The sequence below is a fragment of the Melanotaenia boesemani genome, chromosome 3, assembly GCF_017639745.1.
Source record: "Melanotaenia boesemani isolate fMelBoe1 chromosome 3, fMelBoe1.pri, whole genome shotgun sequence".
Taxonomy (NCBI): Eukaryota; Metazoa; Chordata; class Actinopteri; order Atheriniformes; family Melanotaeniidae; genus Melanotaenia; species Melanotaenia boesemani.
In genome coordinates this window covers 6,812,113-6,833,159 of record NC_055684.1, presented here as the reverse complement: position 1 = coordinate 6,833,159, position 21,047 = coordinate 6,812,113, and the positions used below count along the sequence as shown (strand labels likewise).

The 21,047-nt window shown below is 39.7% G+C and overlaps 1 protein-coding gene across 2 annotated transcripts; it reads right to left on the bottom strand.

Annotated features, from left to right (window-relative positions):
* Positions 1 to 4,229: 4,229 nt before the first annotated feature.
* Positions 4,230 to 19,756, bottom strand: atxn7l2a (ataxin 7-like 2a). Of its 2 annotated transcripts, none has more exons than XM_041979897.1 (10): positions 19,603 to 19,756; positions 18,534 to 18,602; positions 16,027 to 16,363; positions 15,466 to 15,713; positions 14,257 to 14,339; positions 11,400 to 11,611; positions 8,000 to 8,180; positions 7,298 to 7,419; positions 4,710 to 5,658; positions 4,230 to 4,521 (listed from the first exon to the last, which is right to left on the bottom strand). In XM_041979897.1, the coding sequence occupies exons 1-10, from the start codon at positions 19,730 to 19,732 to the stop codon at positions 4,504 to 4,506; spliced, it is 2,349 nt and encodes a 782-aa protein (XP_041835831.1). In that variant the 5' UTR covers positions 19,733 to 19,756; the 3' UTR covers positions 4,230 to 4,503. The 2 variants fall into 2 exon arrangements, with proteins under 2 accessions (XP_041835831.1, XP_041835833.1); XM_041979899.1 differs by having other exon boundaries at positions 8,000 to 8,177.
* Positions 19,757 to 21,047: the final 1,291 nt, after the last annotated feature.

The following is a 21,047-nucleotide window of genomic DNA, read 5'->3' as shown; positions in this document are numbered from 1 at the left end:
TCCTTCTTCATGTAGGAGTCACGATTGCTTAGTTTGTTGCGCTGCTTTTGAATGGTAAGTGGGAAAAACAAAATACAACAATTTATTTAAACATAACAAAGTAATAAATTACCGAACTGGACCGTCCTTGTCCCCTTCAACAGCTGGCTTTTATTTTAGTTTTATTTTTTCACTTCCTTCCTTTCACTTCACTTGCTGTTTACAGATGAGAAACTCGCTATGGAGGTCGCTGTAATCCCTCCAATCCCAAACAGATGAACGGATTAACAATCTGACTACAGAGTAACGGGAGTGTGTGTCCCTGCTGTCACACCGTCTGGATAACAGACTATAGGCATATCAATACTTTGATATTTGCCAATTAAAATATAGGATTTGATCATTGTTCAACATGGCATTTGTTTCTTCTGAGAGTTTTATGCAATAAAATGATGTGCAAACTCAGCCACGTCGACCACGATGATGTTGTGTTTTGAATATTTTATTGATTTAATGCAGGTTTTTATGTACAGTGTTTTTTCAATTTAATTAGTTGTATATTAATTCGTAGTCTAATTATGTTTTGTTATAACTTTAAAAATATTCATTTTAATGTTTTTCAAGCATTTCTTTCAAGTATGTTAATATGATTTTTCAGTGCTGGCACCAAAACTGTGGAACAAGCCCCCCCCCCACCCCCACCCAGATCATGCTGGCCCCCACTCTGGAAATTTTAAAATCCCATTTTAAAAGACGTTTTTACTCCTTGGCTTTTAACACAGCATGAGAATTGTGTGTCTCTGTTGGTTTTTAAGGCATTTTAGTGTTTTAAATGTTTTACTTATGTCTTAGTTTTTTAAGGTGATTTTAGTCCTTTCATTTTTTTATTGTAATTTTAATCTGGTGTATCTTAATGTTTTAAATTTGTGGGTTTTTTTCTTTCCTTTTAATTTCTTTTATTGTATCTTTATCTTTTAATTGCTTTTAGTGTGTTTTGGCGTTTATCTAGCCTTGGTAAATTCTTAGAACCTTGTTGTCTTTAGAAGTGCGGATGTCCTGGCTGTGTGTGGAATGTCTTTGTCTTTTTAAGTATTTTTAACCATGTTTTAAAGTGTACAGCACATTGCTAACCCTATGTTTTAAAATGTGCCATATGAAGAAAGCGGATTGGATATTTACATTTTATACTGTCCTTGCAATAAAGGTATTATTTCACAAAGTTTTTACACAATTATGAGATTTTCCTTTAAGGGACAAAAAGTATCATATCAATATCAATGAAGAAATACCAATAACTAATAGTACAGTATCAATAGGAAAAATATTTTGGTATGGCCAAGTTTTCCTAGTTTTAGTATTTTACTGGTTCAGTGTAGGTTCTTAAATAAATTCATATTTATCTCTGGGCTATTGACTTTTACTATAATTTCAAAAAGAATTTATAAAAATTTCCTTTAGTTTATTAATTAATATAATTTTATATACATCTTTCAAGTATGTATGCTTTTTGGTTTTATTCATGTCATATTGCCCCTGCAATAAAGACATTATTGTACAATTCTGTGATTTTCCTTTAAGGGGGAAAAATTAATATTGATGAAAAAGTATTATAGGCTGAAGTTAGCTGTGTATTGGTCACGTTTTTTGGTTTCACTTTTCCCTCCCCTCAGCTTTTCCTGAACTTTTTTTTCCCTTTTACCTCTTTATAAGAAAAAGAAAAGAAAAAAGAAGAAGAAGAAGAAGAAGAAACAACTAAACATGACTCATTCTTAGTGGGCTGGATGAATCTGGAATTATCTGAGGTCTTTCATGAATGTTACTCCAGTGTTTCCTCTGCTCAAGTAGATTAAGGAAGTATCAAGCTCAAAAGTACATCATAGTTTTATACTTGTGGTGCCAAACATATGGACCAGGGGCCAAAACCCATCCTCCAAAGGGTCTAATCCATCCATCCTGGTTTGCAGGAGGAATAAAAAAAAAAAAATAAAATAAAATAACAGAACTGTCCTAATTTGTCTACATGAGCAATTTCCAAGGCAGAGAATAATTTGTTTTATGTTTTATATCTTTTTCACTTAATAGTTGTGACTTCAATTTGTATTGAGGTGAGTCAGTTCAGGTGGTCAGGATTACTACACACATGGGGAAATGTACACGTATGTACATTTAAAATAATTTATAGATATTGAAGTTACAGATTTTATTGTGAAATACTGGATTTTTCACTTGCAGATACCTGAGATTAAATGGGTTTTTTTTGTAGATTCATTGTAATCTATGTGTAAATATGTAAATGTGTCATTTAAAATGAATAAGAAAATAAAAACTGTATATAATAAAAAATATATCACATTAATGAAATGTAAACTAATTTATCAGTTTTCAAAAGTTAAAAAATGTAACTGATAAAATTTGAAAACTATTTACAATTTTATAGATACAAAAATAAACATTTATGTAGCCAAAATAAAATTACATTTTTTAAATAAAATATATAACTGAGGCAAAACTTCACTTATTTTTCTTCAGAAATTTCAGGTTGTTCACTTTCTAAAAGGACATTAAATGTAAAAATCTTGATAACATACTTGTACTTCTTTGTGCTAAAACAAAGGGAAAATGTGGAGTTTTCATTTATAGGTTTTCATGTTATTTTTCTGGTCCAACCCACCAGACTGAGCTGAATATGGAACCTGAACTGGAATGAGTTTTCTCCTGTTTTTGTGAAGCATCCGCTCCCATCCAGACATCTATTTCAGGGAAGGATATTGCTAAGCCACATCCTGCATCCATCACAACAGCAGGAGAAGAGTCCGGGCGCTGAACCGGGCGGCCTGCAGTTCAGAGGCCTGTACTGTGAAACTGGATCAACATACCCGGGATTTCTCTGTTACCTTGGTTAACTAGCTCAGACATTCACAATCCTGACAAGTGGTACTAGGAAGCTGGTTATCAACTCGGTAATTCAAACCAGGGTTTTCCCAACTAGATCAGCACATGCTGACATAAAAGAGATGTTGTTTGCAGGGTCTGACCTATCGTAGACATGGAAACACCCTGCAGAGCAGCTTACTTCAACATGAAGGAGACAATTATTCTTGAGGAAATAGGAAGAATTTAAACATATCATCCAGACCCAAAGCAACACTGTTGCCACGGTAACAGCCAGAATAAAATGCTGGCAAAAAAAAAAAAAAAAAACTATTAAAACGTAAAATTCGTAATCATTTCATGAGACAATATGAACACACAGCAGTCTGATCGATCCGTTTCACTTTATTAAGGCTCAGGTTTCGGGCGGAGCTTCCTCAGTTCCTTTCTTTTATATTTTCCATCAGTTCTTTTGAGGCTCAGCTCCCAGCATGAAGGCGTTTTGTGTTGGAATATTAATTCCTCACCGTGACGGCACAAGTAGTTGTGCATTTCATAAATTCATGGTTCTACAGTTCTGCCATGTGTGACCATTATTAATAACCTTATTATTTCAGATGCAACCCTAGTGGAGCTAAACGGACTCGGGAACAAGTCAAATACAAAAACATACTCCGAAGCGGTTCGTGAAAAGGTTTTATGTCTTCATCAAAAGGATCCATCTTTTCCTAAAAACTTTCTCTCCTAAGCACACCTCTCACAATCCGCGCACCAAAGTGGACAAGATGCTCGAAGAATGAGCAGAACATCTTCCAAGAGAACTGACTGCGTATAAAAGCGCCATTTCCTGATCAGTCTCTATCCAGAACATAACCTGTTTCAGGTTGCCGTTCAGCGTAAGTTATAATGGTGATTTATCCCCGCAAGAAGTGAACAAGCTTCTTAGTACAGAAAAATTCCAAGCTAGCTACCTTGACAAGAGAAAATCCAGCTTCGAAGTACAGGCCTCGGACCTTTCACTGAACAGATAACATTTGGAGCATCATGAAAGCCAGAAATCCAGCAATGAAGGTTCAGGACCGCAGGGCAGCTAGATGCCTGCATCAGAACAGAATGGGACATTTCTCTCCTCAAACTCCAGCACCTGGTCTCCTCACTTCCCAGTCGTTAAAAAATAAAAGGGGAAACATGAGGCTAGAACTACTTTAGGAGACGCCATCAGATTCAAGATGAGCTCATATCAACTTCTTTTTTCTTCTTTATGTTGTGAAAGAAATAGGAATTCAGATTAAACAGAAACCTGACACGGACCACAGAACCATCGAAGTCTGAAAAAACACACAAATGAAAAGGATATTTTTTTATCCATTTTTATAAACAAACATATTCAATTTAGCAGCATAACCAGATGGTCTTGAGGTATTTCTAAATCCATACTCTGAATATTGTCCCACCCGCCCTTCTTCCAGTTCTCCCTCAGACATTCATTCAGACCCACATAACACTCCACAGATCTGCTCAGCATCCACACAAACCCAACCACACACACATTCATACTCGGCCAGACAGATGAACACACACATATCGGAGTCGTGTAGCTTCGAGGACTGAGCAGCTCTGGCTTCCTCATGGTGGCTTGTAAGGCAAGCACACTCAGTGGTGCAGTTTTGGCTGTGGGACAAAAGAAGAGAGAAAGAATGAGACGGCTGAGGAAGACGAGCAGGAGAAAAACATTTCTGCTTATTAAACCGAACAATGAGGGGAGAAGCTTTGTTTTCATTTACCAGTGCTACAGTATGAGGGCCTTCATCGCTTTGTTTTTAAATTCTGAGCTCAGGTTTAAACTCCTTTAAACCTACCTTCTGTGTGCCCAGTTTCTTCTCCACACCCCCCGCCAGCCCCCCACCTTTACTGTCTTTCCAGGTGTAGAAGTTAGAGCGTGGAGAGGAGGAGGCGGCAGAGCTGGAAGAGGATGAGGAAGGTAGGCGCTGTGCTGAGGGTTTGGATGAGGGGGAATGCTCCTCCATCCCTACCCCCTTGCGTTTTTTCATCAGTCCCTGGTGTTCGAAGACCCTCCCACTGCCCTGCCCATGCAGTCCTAAGTCCCCCCCACTGGGACGGATGTGGGAGTTTGTGGCAGAGGATGGGTCTGGGGGGGAGGAATGGGCCAGAGGGGGGTGTGTCCTCCTGTATGTCCACACTGCCTTAGCAGCAGGTGAATGGGACTCTAAGGGCAAAGGTTGGGGGCGGGGTTTCCTGCTGGGGGAGAGAGTGCCATTGGTCTGTCCGTGTGGGAGAAGCGAGGGAGCGGGGGTTTTGGAAGATGATGACGAGGAGGAGCAGGAAGAGGAGGAGCCGGTGGAGGGTGGGCGGCCCCGGTCCTGGAGGATGATGCAGTTCCTGTCGGGGCCAGAGTGCTCTCCTTCCTGGGAGGGGGCCTTCCGCTTACGGAGGGCAGCGGCGGTGGCAGCCTCCTCTCGCAGCTTCAGCATGTGTTTGCTTGGGCGACCCACCGGATTCTTGGGTCTCCTTGAGGCCGCCGGATGCACCGCACCTGGCTTCCCCAGAGACGGCAGGTGACCACCGCCGCTGTTCTCCACTTGGATGGCTGAGGTTGGCCTCCCAGGGCCACGACAAGAAGAGGAGGACAAAGATGCATTCTTCAGGGAGAAGCTGATGTGACTTCCTGTGCGGACCTTGGGATGTAATGTAGAGGAGGATGCTGTGGCCATGGAGGCAGGAGACGTAGATGTGATGGCCTTGGCTGTAGGAGGTGGAGACTGAAGGTCTGCGGCTTGAGGTATTTTCCTGGTGGAAGAAAAAGAATCCATCACTACGTATCACACACACCTTCATGAGGAAAAGATGAATCCATTTTCATTCTCAAACACAGAGCGTCTTCATTCATCAGTCCCTCCAGGATTTCACAGCATTTTTTTCCACCTAAATTTTCATCATTTTGCAACAGCTTTTGCGAATCATTGCAACTGAAAGTTACTTTAGCCTTTAGTGTTTTTTTTTATCTCAAAAAAAATTATTTTTATATAATTACCAATATGGAGTCTTTTTCACTGTTTGGAGGAGTGACGCTGAAACTGTTCAAACAGGAAGAACAAAAAAAACCTCTGACCATCAGAGGTCAACGTTCTAACCTCCATCTCGGTGATTCAACCTGTCTGTTCTCTCATCTCAGACGTTCTCTGGGGGTGTTTTTAGAAAAATGTTTGTCAGGTTTTGTTTGTCTTCCACCACAATGTTGCAGTTTACCTCCACGGTCATGCAGAATTCTGGGAAAGAGCCAAACTTTGGTGGTGATTTTAGACCAGGGATGGGCAAAGTGGGTCTTCGAGACCTGTAGAACTGGAGGGTTTGGATGTTTCCTGCTGCAGCACACCTTACTCAGATTAGTGGGCCAACATGCTTGGACAGCACTTGACAAGCTGTTGAGGACAGGTGTGTCAGGCGTGTTGGCGCAGGGAGACATCTAAAACCTGCAGGACTGCAGAGCTGGAGGACCGGAGCTTTTACATGCTGTATGTGAAAACATTTTCTGCTCACGCCAAAAACACAAGTTGACCTCTGTGCCACGTTTGATCAGGATAAACGGAGAACGCTGCTGATTTCTGCTCTGGAAAAATATCTTCAGTAAATATTTGGTTGCACTGATAAAACAAAGATCCTCCCTGGTTATCGAAGGCAGGTTCTTAAAGCTGGCATGGTTGCAGTTAAAGAAAACCTCCATCGTCTCCGTGGTCGAAGACGTGGTGGAATGAAATGCTCATGGTTAGAAAAGATCTGCTGCAGCGGAGGGATCAACGTTCTTTCCTTTGAGAAACTATAGCTGGAATTATGTTTTCATGATACCAGGTTACACTTTTTATTCCTCTATTTTTCTCTTTGATAGTTCTTTTAGATTACTTTATGTAATATAGAATATATATTAATCCTGTTGCTTTTGTTCGTTTTTTTTCTCTTTTCCTAAATTTAGCTGCTTTTTGTCTTTTTGAATTATTATAATTAATTTTATTATCTTTTTTATGGACATGCTGGTGACTGGGATTATTAAGGAGGAAAGGGAAAATTGAAAATGCTTATTTAGTTTTTTGCTTTATTTTTGTTGATGTGCGGTTAGGATGAACTGACTTCAGATGTCCTTTTTTAGTCCTATCTTACTCTTGACATCATGGAGGTTCGTTATTAATGGCTATGTTAAAAAATGCTTAAAATAAAAATTGGGGGAAAAAATCTGGTACCATTTTCATTATGTGGACTGTGGATGAAGTAGGACAACAGAAACTGATGGGACACAAATGAACACAGGCTCAGATCTTTGACAACTATCAGTAACAACAGCCTTTAACAAATTTTCTGCTGAGCATGATATAAACTTTAGGAAGCTGAAAACACCCATCTCTGGTCGACAAAAAAGATCTTAAAGCGGTCTTACTTCCAGAGGTGGGCGCTGATGTGCTGCTCCAGCATGCTGCTGAGAGCCGACCTCAGGTGGTGCAGTCTCCGGTCAAAGGTGTAGATGCCGTGGCCGAGCGAGTGGCTGCCGAACGAACACACCTGCAGAGAGATGATCATTGTTGTCCTGTCAGTCAAACTCTATGTGACTGTTTTGTTTAGAGAAAAACAAGCTGACTATCCTATTTTTAAAGTTATGACAAGGTTAAGGAAAACCAAAATAACCCTCCAATAAAACTGACAGCGGTGCTTCAACTGATGGAGGAACAACCGTGATTCACAACAATCAGCCCTCATCAAGAAGTTCCTGCTGTCACATCACCAGGGAAGAGATAATAATGTGTGAGGGAAAAGGCTTTCAGCAGGAAGGTGCTGCAGTCTTCAGGTTTGCAGACCAATCTAAAAGCACGGAGGTGGATCAGAACTTAATATCGTGACAGTGGTCTGATTTACAGCCGTCTTTAGCAAAAGATGATTTCTGACAACAAACACTCCAGCTACACTCAGTGTTCAGTGACTGCTTTCCAAGTCATTAAGGATTACTTTCTATTATCAGTCAGAGATTTTCTGTACCATTTTCAGACTCTAAAACTAACATTGTAAAACAAATCTTTCCGGGACACTTTGAAGCAAACACCCCCAGTTCTCTCTGCTTCATTAAACATGGGTGAAAACGACGTACCACTGCCGGTCTGGGATGTGCAGCTGAAGATGAGATCTCAGAGATGTCCTCTGGTCCTTCTGCCTCACTGTCATCACTGGAGATGTGTCCATGGACGAGAGGAGAGGGGGTTCGGAGACAGGCCTCATCCTGCCGCTGCTTCTCCTCCTCCGGGCTGCACTCCATCACCGCCGTAGATCTACTGGAAAACAGAGTCACTTCCTTTAAACTGTGTTTGAACATCAGATCCTCTACATCAAGGGTATCAAACCTACGGCCCAGTAGGTTAATCCAATTTAAATGTTTCCCAAAATAATTTATAGTTGAAGACAATGTCTGTAGCTGGTTCACAATCTTAATAAAAACAAAGGTAGTTATAATTTATCAGTAACATCATTTTTTTAAATATGTATGGTCCAAGAGAAGGTGTTGAAAGAGAAGCAGGGTGGATGTGAATAATCTGGGAGCACTAGATAGTCTGGTTTGTTTCAGTAGAAAAGGACTTCAGAATGGAATCTGGCCAGAGTTTTACTTCAGTTTGAAGATCCTACAAATGGGGCTGTGCTGGTTGTAAATGTTTAAAATTCTCCACAGGTTTACAAGCATTAGTAAAAGCCTCGCTAACGCTGTGCTGTGGAATAAACCCACCACGCTCAACAAGCTGCAGCGTTTGAGCAGAACAACCCACGCTGGAGATTCCTACACCTTCCTTCACCCCCGTCATGAGTCGTTTCTCACACAGGATCACAACATTTTAGCTAGAGGACTTTTCTTGAATTTTCCTTGACAGACAGACTGACCCGTATGTTGAATTGGAGCAACTTTTCTGGAGGCTAATCCCTTCAGTATATTATATATATATATATATATATATATATATATATATATATATATATATATATATATATATATATATGTATATATATATATATATATACACACACACACACACTAATTCTGCATCAACATATTTTGGTAGGTTTAAACCTACATAAAATGTATAAATGGTAAACACAGGACCATGAAAGATCCCTCTGTGGATCAATGAGGTGGATCGGGGAATATCCAGTCTGTGAATCAGGTCGATATCGGAGCCCAACACCGATACTGGATCGGTCCCAGCTCTATGTATATAAATGCTTATATACATCTATACAGAAACAATTAGTGTACAGGTGAATGAACACAGAGTACTGAAAAATATTAGCAAAACATAAGATTTAAACAAAGGAAGAGCATTTCAGGAAAAAATGTCCCTCCACCATCGCTCCCCTCTATTTCCTTCCATTGAGCCTTGTAATCAAAATTACACCTAAAAAACAGGCCCCTCAAGTTTTCAGTCAACTGAATAGTTTGAAATTTTATTCTTGGCTTTTGTCTCTGTCAGATATCCTGTCAAATTCATTTGTCCCACTCTTTCAATAGTTTTTCGTTAATTAGAAGTGAGAGAATTTGGAACAACTACATCACCCTTGGTAATATCTTCATTTTCGCTGAGTCACGTGGTGATTCAGCATTTAATATTGGGGTCAGGTTCCACCTACTGACGTCCTTTATGTTTTTTATTCAAAAGGTTGAAGTTTAAGTCGTATAAATCTTAAGTAGTTTATGCCTCAATTCTGGTGGACGCAGGGTGTTAATGTTTGGTTAGGTTTATATGTTTATATAAAACTTAAACTTTCTGTCTTGGAAATGTTTACTTTGTAACCTGAAACCTGAGCAGAATAATTTTAGGACCGACATAAATTCAAATGATAAAAATATCAGGGTTGGAAAAATAAATCAACATATCATCAGCAAATAATAAACCTTTTGGTTCTTGCTCATACATTCTTTAACCTGTTATGTCTTTTTTCTTTCTGATCCAGACACTCATGAGTCGAAATGAAAGGGACAAATAATAAATGGCTGATTGAGGAACCTTGTCTGATTACCCTTCCTAAGCTAAATGAGTCTGATGTGGCTCCGTTTACTTTCACCTTTGCAATTTCATTTTTTTTATTTTTAAATGTAAAACATTTCCAAGGCATGGGGATTATTATTCTTTCTTTCATTTCTTTCTTACTTCATGGATCTGACCTCTGAGTTTGTATGATGAGGTGAATAAGTTCAGGTGGCCAGGAATACTACACACACGTAGAAATGTGCATGTATGTATATTTAAATTAACTTCTAGACATTTATAAGTTACTATGACCAAATGTTTAGTGATTTTGTAGATCCACTGATGTAGAAATTAAGTGAAGTAATATGCATTTAAATATGTAGAATGAATAAGTTATGTAAATAATAGGGCTGTCAAATAATTAAACTTTCTAGTCAGATTAATCACAGCTTAGAAATTAATCATAATTAACCACCACAGACTGACTATGCCTGAGATATGCCTGTTTTTACTGTACTGAATCAACAGAAAGGTCAACCAACACTCACTTGAGTTTTTCTTCACATTTTTACATTAGGTGATGATTTTAGTACCAATCAATTCAATATTACATAAAATCAAGACCATAAAAAAAATCTCATTTCTGCCCCCATTTTCCTGGTCAGTGCCCCTCCCTGGCCCCCCATCTAAACTTTTCTAGACCCACCCCTGCATATCTTAAGTATGAATCCTTTCTACCTGTCAGCTACTTTGTTAAAGAGGAGAGCCTCCCTGATTTTGACTGTTTCTTAGTATTATGCGTTTTAGGATGTGTTCATGTGTTGTATTTTTAGGCTTATGTTTCGTATGTTTTGTTTTTTCTGTTAAATGTTGACAGTGCAACTGTTTTCCAATGTGGTTTCTTTTCTGCAAATGGTAAATAAACTGAACTGATTTGTATCTCAGAACCTGTTCATAATAAATCTCTCTACATTTACGGCCCCAAAATGTTCAGGTCTGTCTCCAACTTCTGCTCAGAACCAGTGATTTAGAGAAGACCTCCCATTGCTTCTCTTTGCTATTTTACTCTCAATAGATATCCGTACCTGATCTATCTTCATAGATGTGTGAACAGCGATTTCACTAGCAAACCTTATTAATTCTGAAAGGTTATACGAAATGATGGCAAACAATACCTAACTGAAATAGGCTGCTTTTAACCAAATTTTTCATTCTTCGGCTTCACGTGACAGTGACATGGATCTGATTGACGAAGCTAAAAAATGCTAGCGCCGGTGTGAACCATGAACCGCTAGTTTCCACCGTCTCAACTCAACGATAAATTTTTCTCTACAACTTCCAGGTTCTTCTTTTTGTTCTAAAGGGATAATTCATTAAATGTAAACATCTTGATGATGTACTTGCACTTCTTTGTACTAAAAAAACAGTCATGTGGATTTTTCCTTATTTATAGCTTACTATGCTGGTATTTTAGTGGTCCAGTAACATGAATATTTCCATCTCCCTGGGAGCCCAACTCATGTCCGTGTCACTAACCTGAAAGCAGGGAGGCTGGCCAGAGGCCTCCTACAGTGTGGAACACCAGCCTGCTCTCTGGGGGTCTCGGGGCTGGGAGAGCCTCCAGTGGTGGAGCCTCCCTCCAGGGCCTGGGCCCCCTTCTCTCGAACCTTGGTCTTTAGCTCTGCCACCAATTGGTCAAAGTTCCTGCTGCGGCCCACCACCTTCCTCCGCTGGTGGATGGAATGGATCTAAGGATGAGGATACAGGAAGTCAGCCAAGGTTTCATTTACACAGTTTAAACCTCGACCAACCACAGATTACAGTCCCAGGAATACTTCAACTGAGGTGTAAAAGTTCTTTTGAGATAACGACCTGGTGCTGCCCGGTAACTTTCCATCTCTGGTTGGTTACCAGCAGCAGGTTCAACCTTCTCCAATCTAATTATGTGGTTTCTAATACAACAGATTATTTTTCTACAATGAATGACAGCAGGCTGATGCTCTGCTACAGTCACCATGCTTGGAGGCGTCTCATCCAGTGAAACTTTATCATGTGAGATTTCGGTGGTGAAAACTTCTGAAGCAGAACCAAATAACAACGTGCTACTATAATGTTTGATCTGGAAACAAAAGGAGCCTCAGAAACAACACCATGCTCCTGAACCTCATGTACAAACAAATCAAATAAAAAAAGAAAATACATCTCAGTTTAAAATTTTCCTGGATGACTGATGACATGGTTTAGTGGGGAATTTTTGTTTGATCTGACGTAAATATACCTGCTCTGTCTGCATGAGTATTTAGGACCAATTTCACTAAATTTGTCTGAAAAAAAAAGGAAAAAATACTGCAGATGGGTTCGACTTTAATTTATTTATTTATTTGGACAGGTCAATGTAGGTTAATGAACATTTCGTAAAATATTATGTAAACATTCATTTAAAATAACTGATCATTATTTATTCCATTAAACGGTGCAAAAACGCTGCAGGTGTTATTTCAGACACAGTTGGATGAATGGCTAAACTGAGTCCATGGCAGGTGTCACTTATCGAGTCTCTGTTCACCTTCAGGGTTGTTTTCCTGCATCTTTCCCGTCACTCCTGTCATTTCCTGTTAGTCGGGTCATCATGCCTCTCCTTTCACTTCCTACTTCACACACACTACACACCATATAAGGGCTCTTCCTGTGCTGGGAGCCATTTTCATGGCTCAGTATCAGTCAGCGCTGATCAGTACACTTTCATTCAGCTGAAAACTCCAGTTTTTCTTCTCACACACGGACTGTGGCTCCTCAGCCTTTTGTGACTGAACATGTTTCACAGTGAAAACTGGGAACCACTCAGGACACACACTGACTTTTACAAACACGTCATCAGACATTGTGCTGAGAAACTTCCACCTGACAGCAGCTCACTTTGCTCACTGAGTTCTGATCAGACAGAGAAATAAAACCAGCAGATCCACCAGAATTTACTAAAAAAGTCCATTTAGAAGTGGCCAAGCTTTCTTTTCCCCTCAAAAATCAGATCTGATTTAAACAAAAGTCCTCAAGACACTTTCAAGTCCAAACCCCATTCATTCATTATAAGCCACATCAGTGCTCACATAAAGATCACCCAGAAAAAGCTCACAGGGTAACAACTAATGGCATCAAGGATTTCAATCAATATGCTGCCAGTCCGTGTTTAAAATCTTCATCATCATCAAACTGTTTCTTCTGCATCCTTCAGGACAACAACACAACTTAAAGAACACACACTGACACAAACATCCCTTAAAACTCCAGCTGTTCCTTCCTATATTGTTATTTTTCAAGTGAAAATATGTACAACCTTTTAATCTCAGTCAACATCCAGACATTTTTCTAAAATGACTGTATCAATAGATATAGCAGGATAAAGGGCAACCAGATAAAGAAAACAGAATTTATCACTAGCAGAACTTTGTAGAAATAACACACAGATCAACAGCGACCAAGCCTTTTCTCATCTGCACATCATTCTCTCAGCTCTTGGTTTTCAAGAGAAAAATATTGGCATTGAGAAAAAAAAAACACAACAGAAACTATTTACATGTTTACACTTTTTACTTTAGCATTTTTTCCCCATTTACAGTTAATTACAGTACTATTTACCTACTATCCTCACAAAACCAGCTCAGTTGGTTTGTGGCACCACCGTGCATCAGAAACGTCTTCTTGGCTTTATTCCAGCCATAGAGGAGCTTTATTTTTCTTCATTTCAGACAAACATAGAACTTTCTGCTCACTGGTTGATCTTTGGCTGCTCCTGATTCAGGTGTGTTGGTGTAGGGATACATGGAAAACCTGCCGGATTGCGGCCCTCGTAGGACCGAATTGAGTAGCCCTGACCTAAATGGTAAGCTATCCATCACAATTTACCCACAGTTAACACCCTACCGTTCCTGAGAAGCTGTTGAAAATAAAAGCAATATCACTCGGGAGCGTCAGGGATCTAGTGAAGTTTAAACGGTTAAACCAGAATTTACTCAAGTTAGATAAAACTTTAAGGAAACCAAGAGTCACATTATAAGATTAGTTACTTATGGGTCTGACACAAATCTGTTTCAAAGATCTACATTTGATTCATTAAAAGGAAAAAAGAAAAAGTGTTGCTGCCCACCACCTGAAACTCTGATAAATACCAGTAACATCTAATGAAGAAAACAGACTTATTTTCCTGCTCTGATGTGTCGTAACAAAACAAAAACAAAGAGGACGGCGCCTGAAGCTGAAATTATAAACCCTCAGCTGCTCAGAGAAGCACACAAAGAGGTGAAAGAAGACGACAGATGTGTTGGAGAGAGCTGCACAGCAGTGAGTCAGAAGAAGCAAAGCTCGGTGTGTGTGGGTGTGCATGTGTGCAGCTTACATTGCACGTCAACAGGCGAGTGCAGACCCGCTTCCTGTCTGGGTCGAGGACGCCGCAGTGTTTGTCCAGGTCACACTCTCTCTCTGAGGATGCACACATCATAAAACAACAGGGCTGTCAATTAAAACACACCAGTGTGTTCAGCAAGATTAAACTAAACTCTACTGACTATGAAGGGTTGTCAATACATTTTAGAATTTAATCGTTTAGAAATGGTCAAATAAATTTTCTGAATTCAATGCAATACATACATTGCTATTTTTTTATTGGGGGGGTTAAGGTTTTAAAGGTTATTTCTGTAATATTTAATGTTCTGTAGTGGAGCGTTTCTCTGGAGGTGCCAGTTTAAGTAGATAAAAAGTGGAGGAAAACACTGCCAGCAGGTGGGACATACAGTATATATTTTCTGTAAATCTGAGTTATGATGGTTAAATCTCAGCGTAACTCCGGCTTCAATCAGCTGATTTACATGACTGATCATCAATTTTAATTGTGGGATCCAGTAGAATTATGATATCACCATGGTTACAGCCATCACACCAATCATTAATGGGAAGGACGGCTATATCTGTGACACAGAATGACTGACACGTCTTTATCTAATTAAATCAATGTAACTAGGCAGAAAATACTGGTTTTAAAGGAAAAACTGCTCTAAAAGGACATTGGGAAATGGAGTTTTCCAGTAAATGTGGTTTTATCCCAGTGAATAGAAGTGTTGGAGGACAGACAGCAAAGTTAAGACAGAATTCATGATGATGTTTTTAAGACGTGAAGCAGTTTTTTCTGCTTCTAGTTTGGTGAATCTTGGTTAGAGATGTGGAAACTTATAGGTTTGTACTTTCAGTAAAGATATCGTTTATGTCATGCATGTCATTGTAATTTGGGTTTACATCTTTTTGCTATTTTTTTAACTGCTTTTTTATTTGTTGTCTTAACTGTGTTTGGTGGTTAAAGAAATTATTTTAACGAGCTTTTCGCTGTTTTAGCTGAGTGGACACCACACATGGTAACAGACCTGACCTTACACCTGATTAAACCAGATGTTATGAAGCTAAAGAGGTTAATTAAGCTCAATCTGCTTTAAATGCCACAGATTCTGGTTGCTTGTGGTGTCTGTTTTCATTTTATAACAAACTAAAATTATTTCATGTTTCTTTAACCATATGACAAGTTGGTATGAGACCCCCTCTCTCCCTGTGAACTCACTGGATGCCACTTTATTGTAGGGTCTGGGGATCCGGTGGCCCGTCACCACAGACGGCTGAGTGGAGTCCTTCCTCTGAGTGGGGTGTCTCTCACTGGGGGAGGCCCTAGTGGCTGAAGTGCCTCCGTGTGGCCACGGGGGATCTCTGAGCGATGGAGGCGGAGACATTAACTGGGGCTCCAGAGGCGGCGGCTGCTTGAACACGGACTCTGTGTGGCTGCTGTGGGAGGACTTCTCCAGTGGGGAATGTCTGGGAGATACAGGAAGAGTTCACAGTTAGGGTTTGGACATGAGTAATTCCTCTCCCTGTCTGAGTTTATGTTTTACTAACTGAAAGGAGAACCAGGAGCTGCTGATACCAGGACTGACTGTGCTGAGCCACAACTTTTCTTTCTTTATGAATAAAAATATCATGTTGCTGAGTGAGCAGTTCAGACTCTGTCCTTTCCGAACCGATCCAAAGCAGCCATCTTCTTCATTTCCACTCTTTATGCTCAGCCGTTACACCTGACTATTATTAACACACCACAGTACCAATCATCTCATCTGACTTCCGTTCTTACCGAACTCCTTCCTTTGAGTTCTTGGAGTGTCTGTACTGAGGTGGCGTGGAAGGAGAAGGTGGGGCTGCCCGTAGCTGCCCGAACCCCGGCCCTCGACCCTCCCACGTTGAAGCAGAAGCAGTGTTGGTCCCATGAGAAGGAGAGTGGCCATGTTGGGGCCTCTGGGGCTGAGGTGCAGGTGTGGGGGAGCGTAGTCGGCTGTACAGCTTGGCCAATGGGCCATGTCGCCTCTCACAATGCTTCTCAAATGCCTGAGGCTTCACAACTTGGCCACAGTGGCTGCACACCACCAAGTAGAAGTCATCGTGGCCAGGATAGAGGCCAAAGATGGACATGTCTGCAGATACAGAGCAGAAAGTAGTATGTAGCATGTGTAAGCCTGAATAATAATGTTAAATGTTGAAAAATCTGGCAAATGTGATTCAACACAAGTCTTTGAACAGTGTGATGAATGAGAACAAGAAGAAGAGAAAATGTGTGGATCTCCATCTTCTTCAATATCTAATTGTCTTAGCTCTGTGAAACTGGACACACACACACACACTTCCAAACACACAACATCAAGGTTTTCTCTTTGACATGTCACATCAGGCTCAGATAAGGAACACAGTGGGAGCTTCTGTTAGAAAGCGGTAGATCTCACTTTGGTCTCTGTAAACCTAAAGTTTTTCACTCGTCTGACATCATGCCTGTAAGAGCATCCTGCTGATTGTCTGTGATGTCTGTCACCTATTTTGCCGTTTGCCCCTCCCCTCAGCACTGAAACCAAATTAATGAGAAAAAATTGTTTAAGCTAACCGATTAAATGTTAATGTTTTTATCTTCTCCCACCCACCACTGTTTAGTTTAACTAAATTCTGTGAGCCTGTTAAGCTGATAATCATTTTCACAGCTAAAAAGGAAGTTTCAAGTGGTGCTGCAGCTTCTTCTTGCAGTTAGCTGAGACGTATTCTCTGGTAAAGATCCCATTTTTGTCAGGCTGACAACAACTTCAGTGTTACTGCAGCACAGTTAAACCCTCACAGGAAAACACTGCTGCTCAACAAACTTAAACATGCAGGGAAATGAGATTTTAAGCTGTGAACCTCTGTGTTCTTGCCACTTTAATCCATTAAAACCTGGAGTGACTTGACTTGGTTTTAAGACAGAACAGAGCACGTGTTGCATTAACAATTTTTAATCACACACTATTAGGCTGAGAATGTAGTTTTCTAATGAACCCTCAGGTCTGATTGGATTGATAGTACTTGTTGCTACACCTCTTCTCATGTATTTGTGACCATGGCTCATGAAAATGATCTATAAATGATAAATTGGCTGTGCTTAAACAGCACTTTTAAAGTCATATATTGACCACACAAAGTCCTTTTACACTACATGTCACATTCATGTATATAGCTTTAACTATCACACACCAATTGACACCTTGGGAGTAGAACTGCAGAACACACACACACACACACATATATATATATACACACATATACACACACACACACACATATAAACCTATATAGAATAGAATAGAAATAATTTTATTAATCCCTTCGGAGAGCCCTCAGGGAAATTTGGGAATATATATATATATATATATATATATATATATATATATATATATATATATATATACACATTTGTGTGTGTGTGGAAAAAATGTTAAAGTTATGAAAGAAATATAATCAACCCAAGACTGCTAGGATCTTATGCAGCTCCTTGTTATGCAAACTTGGACAGGCACGAGTCTAGCAGACTGTTACACCCTTTACTGTCCTGGACGCTCAGTGTAAATACTAACGGCTGCAGCAATAGAGCACATGGAGTGAGCGTTGTAATGGCTTAAGGCAGCAAGAGAAGCGATGAAAATGTGGATGCACAAGAACTCGTAGCTAAAAAAAAAACCAGCACATCAGCTCTTTGAAACCATTTCCATTAGATGAGAGATGACGCACAACCAACACGGGACCTCTGCAAGGCATGCCGGATACTTGCTGTACCCACCAGGTAAAACACAGCTAATCTCTGCTGCCACCTACAAGACAACTACAAAGAGTTCCTAAAATCTAGCATTAGCTAGAAACAACAATACTCACGTTAAGTCAAGCAAAAGCTATAAAGCTCAACAGATACGAGTTTTGCAAGTGGAACTCCATATGAGAAAACATGAAAGCAGCATCAGACTCTATTGATAGCAAATCATATTGTCATCATAACTTTTAACCAGTGTTATCAAATGTTTTCCTGATATCGTGCAGTCCTAACTGGGAGGCAATATGTGGCTCAGTGTCTTGCCGGAGGACACTTTGGCATGCAGTCTGGAGAAGCCAGGAATCAATCCACTGAACTTCTGGTTGGTAGACAACTGCTCTTCCTCCTGAGCTACAGCCACCCACTCTCCGACCTGTGTCAGAATGACTTGATGCTGTCATTAAAATGGATCAGTGAAGTCATTGAAGTTACTTCTGTCATGTCTGAAAAAGATGGAAGACCTGTAGACAGCAGTGACTTACCCTCCTTACTGAGCGACATTGCCTCTGCACCCTTTTTGCCATTCTTGCTGCAGTCATCCACCTCAGGCCCTGAAACATCACACATTACATTTGATAAGTCATTTATGAGGTCCTATGTTATCAAAAAAGAAAAGTATGTCCGGTTCAAGATGAAAAAGCATCTTACCTTAGACTTTATAAATTGTTAACAGGTGATTGTGATGGGTTATATAAAGGACTGGATTATAGAAGAACTGTGTCTCACTGGGTTGATATTCAGTGCTTTTAGCGGTTAGCTGTGCTTGTAGTAGACGAAGACTTTCCTACATAGTTATAGGTACTGTATAACTGAGGGTGGGGGGATGCCAGACAATAATGAATGAAATGAAAAATACTTTATTAATCCCAAAGGGAAATTCAGTCAACGCACATAGTTAAAACTGATCGAGACAGGAGGACTTCTTATCTAAGTGATAATTTGTGTCAGATACAGACATGTTTGCATGTGTAAACCGGAGGCAGCGAAGCTGCTAATTATGAAGGAACATCAGGATTTGGCTAAAAGAACACAGAGTAACGCTGGCTAATATGAAAGGTTGGGCCAGCATTTACATGGTGGCAGCAGCATCAGACTCCTCCTCCGTCACCGGTGTCTACTCTGATCCTCCTGCTGCTAACATTAGCATGCTAACGCTGGCTGCCGTGCTAGCATAGCAGTCCGCGGTGATAAGTTGCTCGCCCAGCCACCCTCACTAGCCTCCTTCCGCTGTGATTCCACCGCTACCCGGCTGCTTTCATTGTAACTAAACGCACTCCAGAGCGCTGGCAGCCTATTTCACTGCCAGAGCAGGAAAAGCACACCTCTTAAATCTCCCGTCTTAACGTCTAACACTTAATTTTTCAAGAAGACACCGTATGTAGAAGAAACCTGCTAAAAAGCAACACGTTACCCACCCAGCACTAGGACCCGGCAGGGTCTTTGTTTGGGTAACATGGTTAGCTACGTCCTCCGTTTCCACGAAAATTAACCGCGGTGATTTAGTTAAATGACTTCGTAGCTGCAAGTGTTTGCGACAAGGTGCTTCCTCACCGTCCACCGCTGTCACGCCGACCCAGTCAGCCCAGGCAGTCCAGCTCTGACCCACGAAATCATCGAGGCTAGGCACCCGCCGATCCAGAGCAGCCATTACTTTTGCTGCGCGTTCACGCACCGCCATCATCACTGCGCGGCAAATAACTTACGTCATATCTCGCGTTCTCGACAAGATAGGAACTTCCTGCGTGCGCGTTCCAAAGGGTTAGAGAAGCAGGGGACTTGAACAGCAGGGCCAACATTTTCAGGGACAACATAGAATACCATTAGTTTATGGTACTTTTTCATCAGTATTGATACTGATACAGATATTTTTTCCTTTTTAAGGGAAATCACGATTGAACAGTGCACATTAATATCTCTATCCCAGCAGCAAAACGAAATTTCATTAAAAGTTATGAACATAATTATTTGTAAGAAATGCTTTTCTGTGAAATCGTAATAAAACATATTGAGTAAGATGGAATATATGTTTTAAAATAATAAGACCACAGATGAAAATTATTTAAATTTCTTTAACTGAATACAGTTTTAAAAAAGTAATATAATAAATATAATGAAGCCTAGTGTACAAGAACCTGCTTAAAAGCTGTAAAAGTTTAAAACACATCACTAACACAAGCAGCATCATTATGTCATCTGATAGGAAACAATAATCATGTTAATTGAGATGGACGTATTGATATTCTGGAGTCAGTACTTCAACATATGCCAGTCAAAGTATCCAATTTGATACTGCTTTTAATAATTTTAATTTAATTTATGATTTTTCAATGATTTTACTGTGATTTTCACTTATTAATGCTTTCTTTGCACAAGCTATAATACTTTTTAAGGTTTATGTAAAGCAATTTGAATAGTCTTGTATATGAAAAGCACTGTACAAATAAACTTGTCTTGCCTTACCATTGTGCTGATTCAAAACGTGCAATTTGTTTTCACTTCTGGGAGTTTTAGGCGACAAAATTACATGCAAAAACCAGCCATTCCTTACTTGGTGTAGGGATGGGTGATATGACATCATTAGTTCATGGTACTATTTATTTGATATCCATAACAATATCTATACTAATACTTATTTCCTTATGAAGGAAAATCACATCATTGTAATGTGTGCATTATTATCTTTATAACAAGAGCAATATGAAATTTATGAACAGAAAGTATTCTAAAGAAACACTTGTGAAATTATAATAAAATTAATGAGTCTGAGGAAATTAAAAGTAAATTAAAAATAAATCTTTTTCTAAAAAGATAAAATAATCTGACTATAGATAAATATATTTTTATTTAAAATGGCTTTAAATAAATATAATAAAAGATAACATATCCAGTGATAATAAATATTATAAAACATAATGTCCAAGAACTTGCATTAAACCAGTTCATATTAAAAAACAACATCACCATCATGACATCTGATAGGCTGCCATGATCGCATG

What these genes read in the sequence shown, in the direction of transcription:
- atxn7l2a (XM_041979897.1), bottom strand. Translation starts at nt 19,732, where the DNA reads ATGATGGCGGTGCGTGAACGCGCAGCAAAAGTAATGGCTGCTCTGGAT. An exon ending in AATGTCGCTCAGTAAGGAGG is followed by an intron (nt 16,364 to 18,533) that starts GTAAGTCACTGC and finishes CTGTATCTGCAG; the next exon opens with ACATGTCCATCTTTGGCCTC. An exon ending in ATCAGCGCCCACCTCTGGAA is followed by an intron (nt 5,659 to 7,297) that starts GTAAGACCGCTT and finishes TTCTTCCACCAG; the next exon opens with GAAAATACCTCAAGCCGCAG.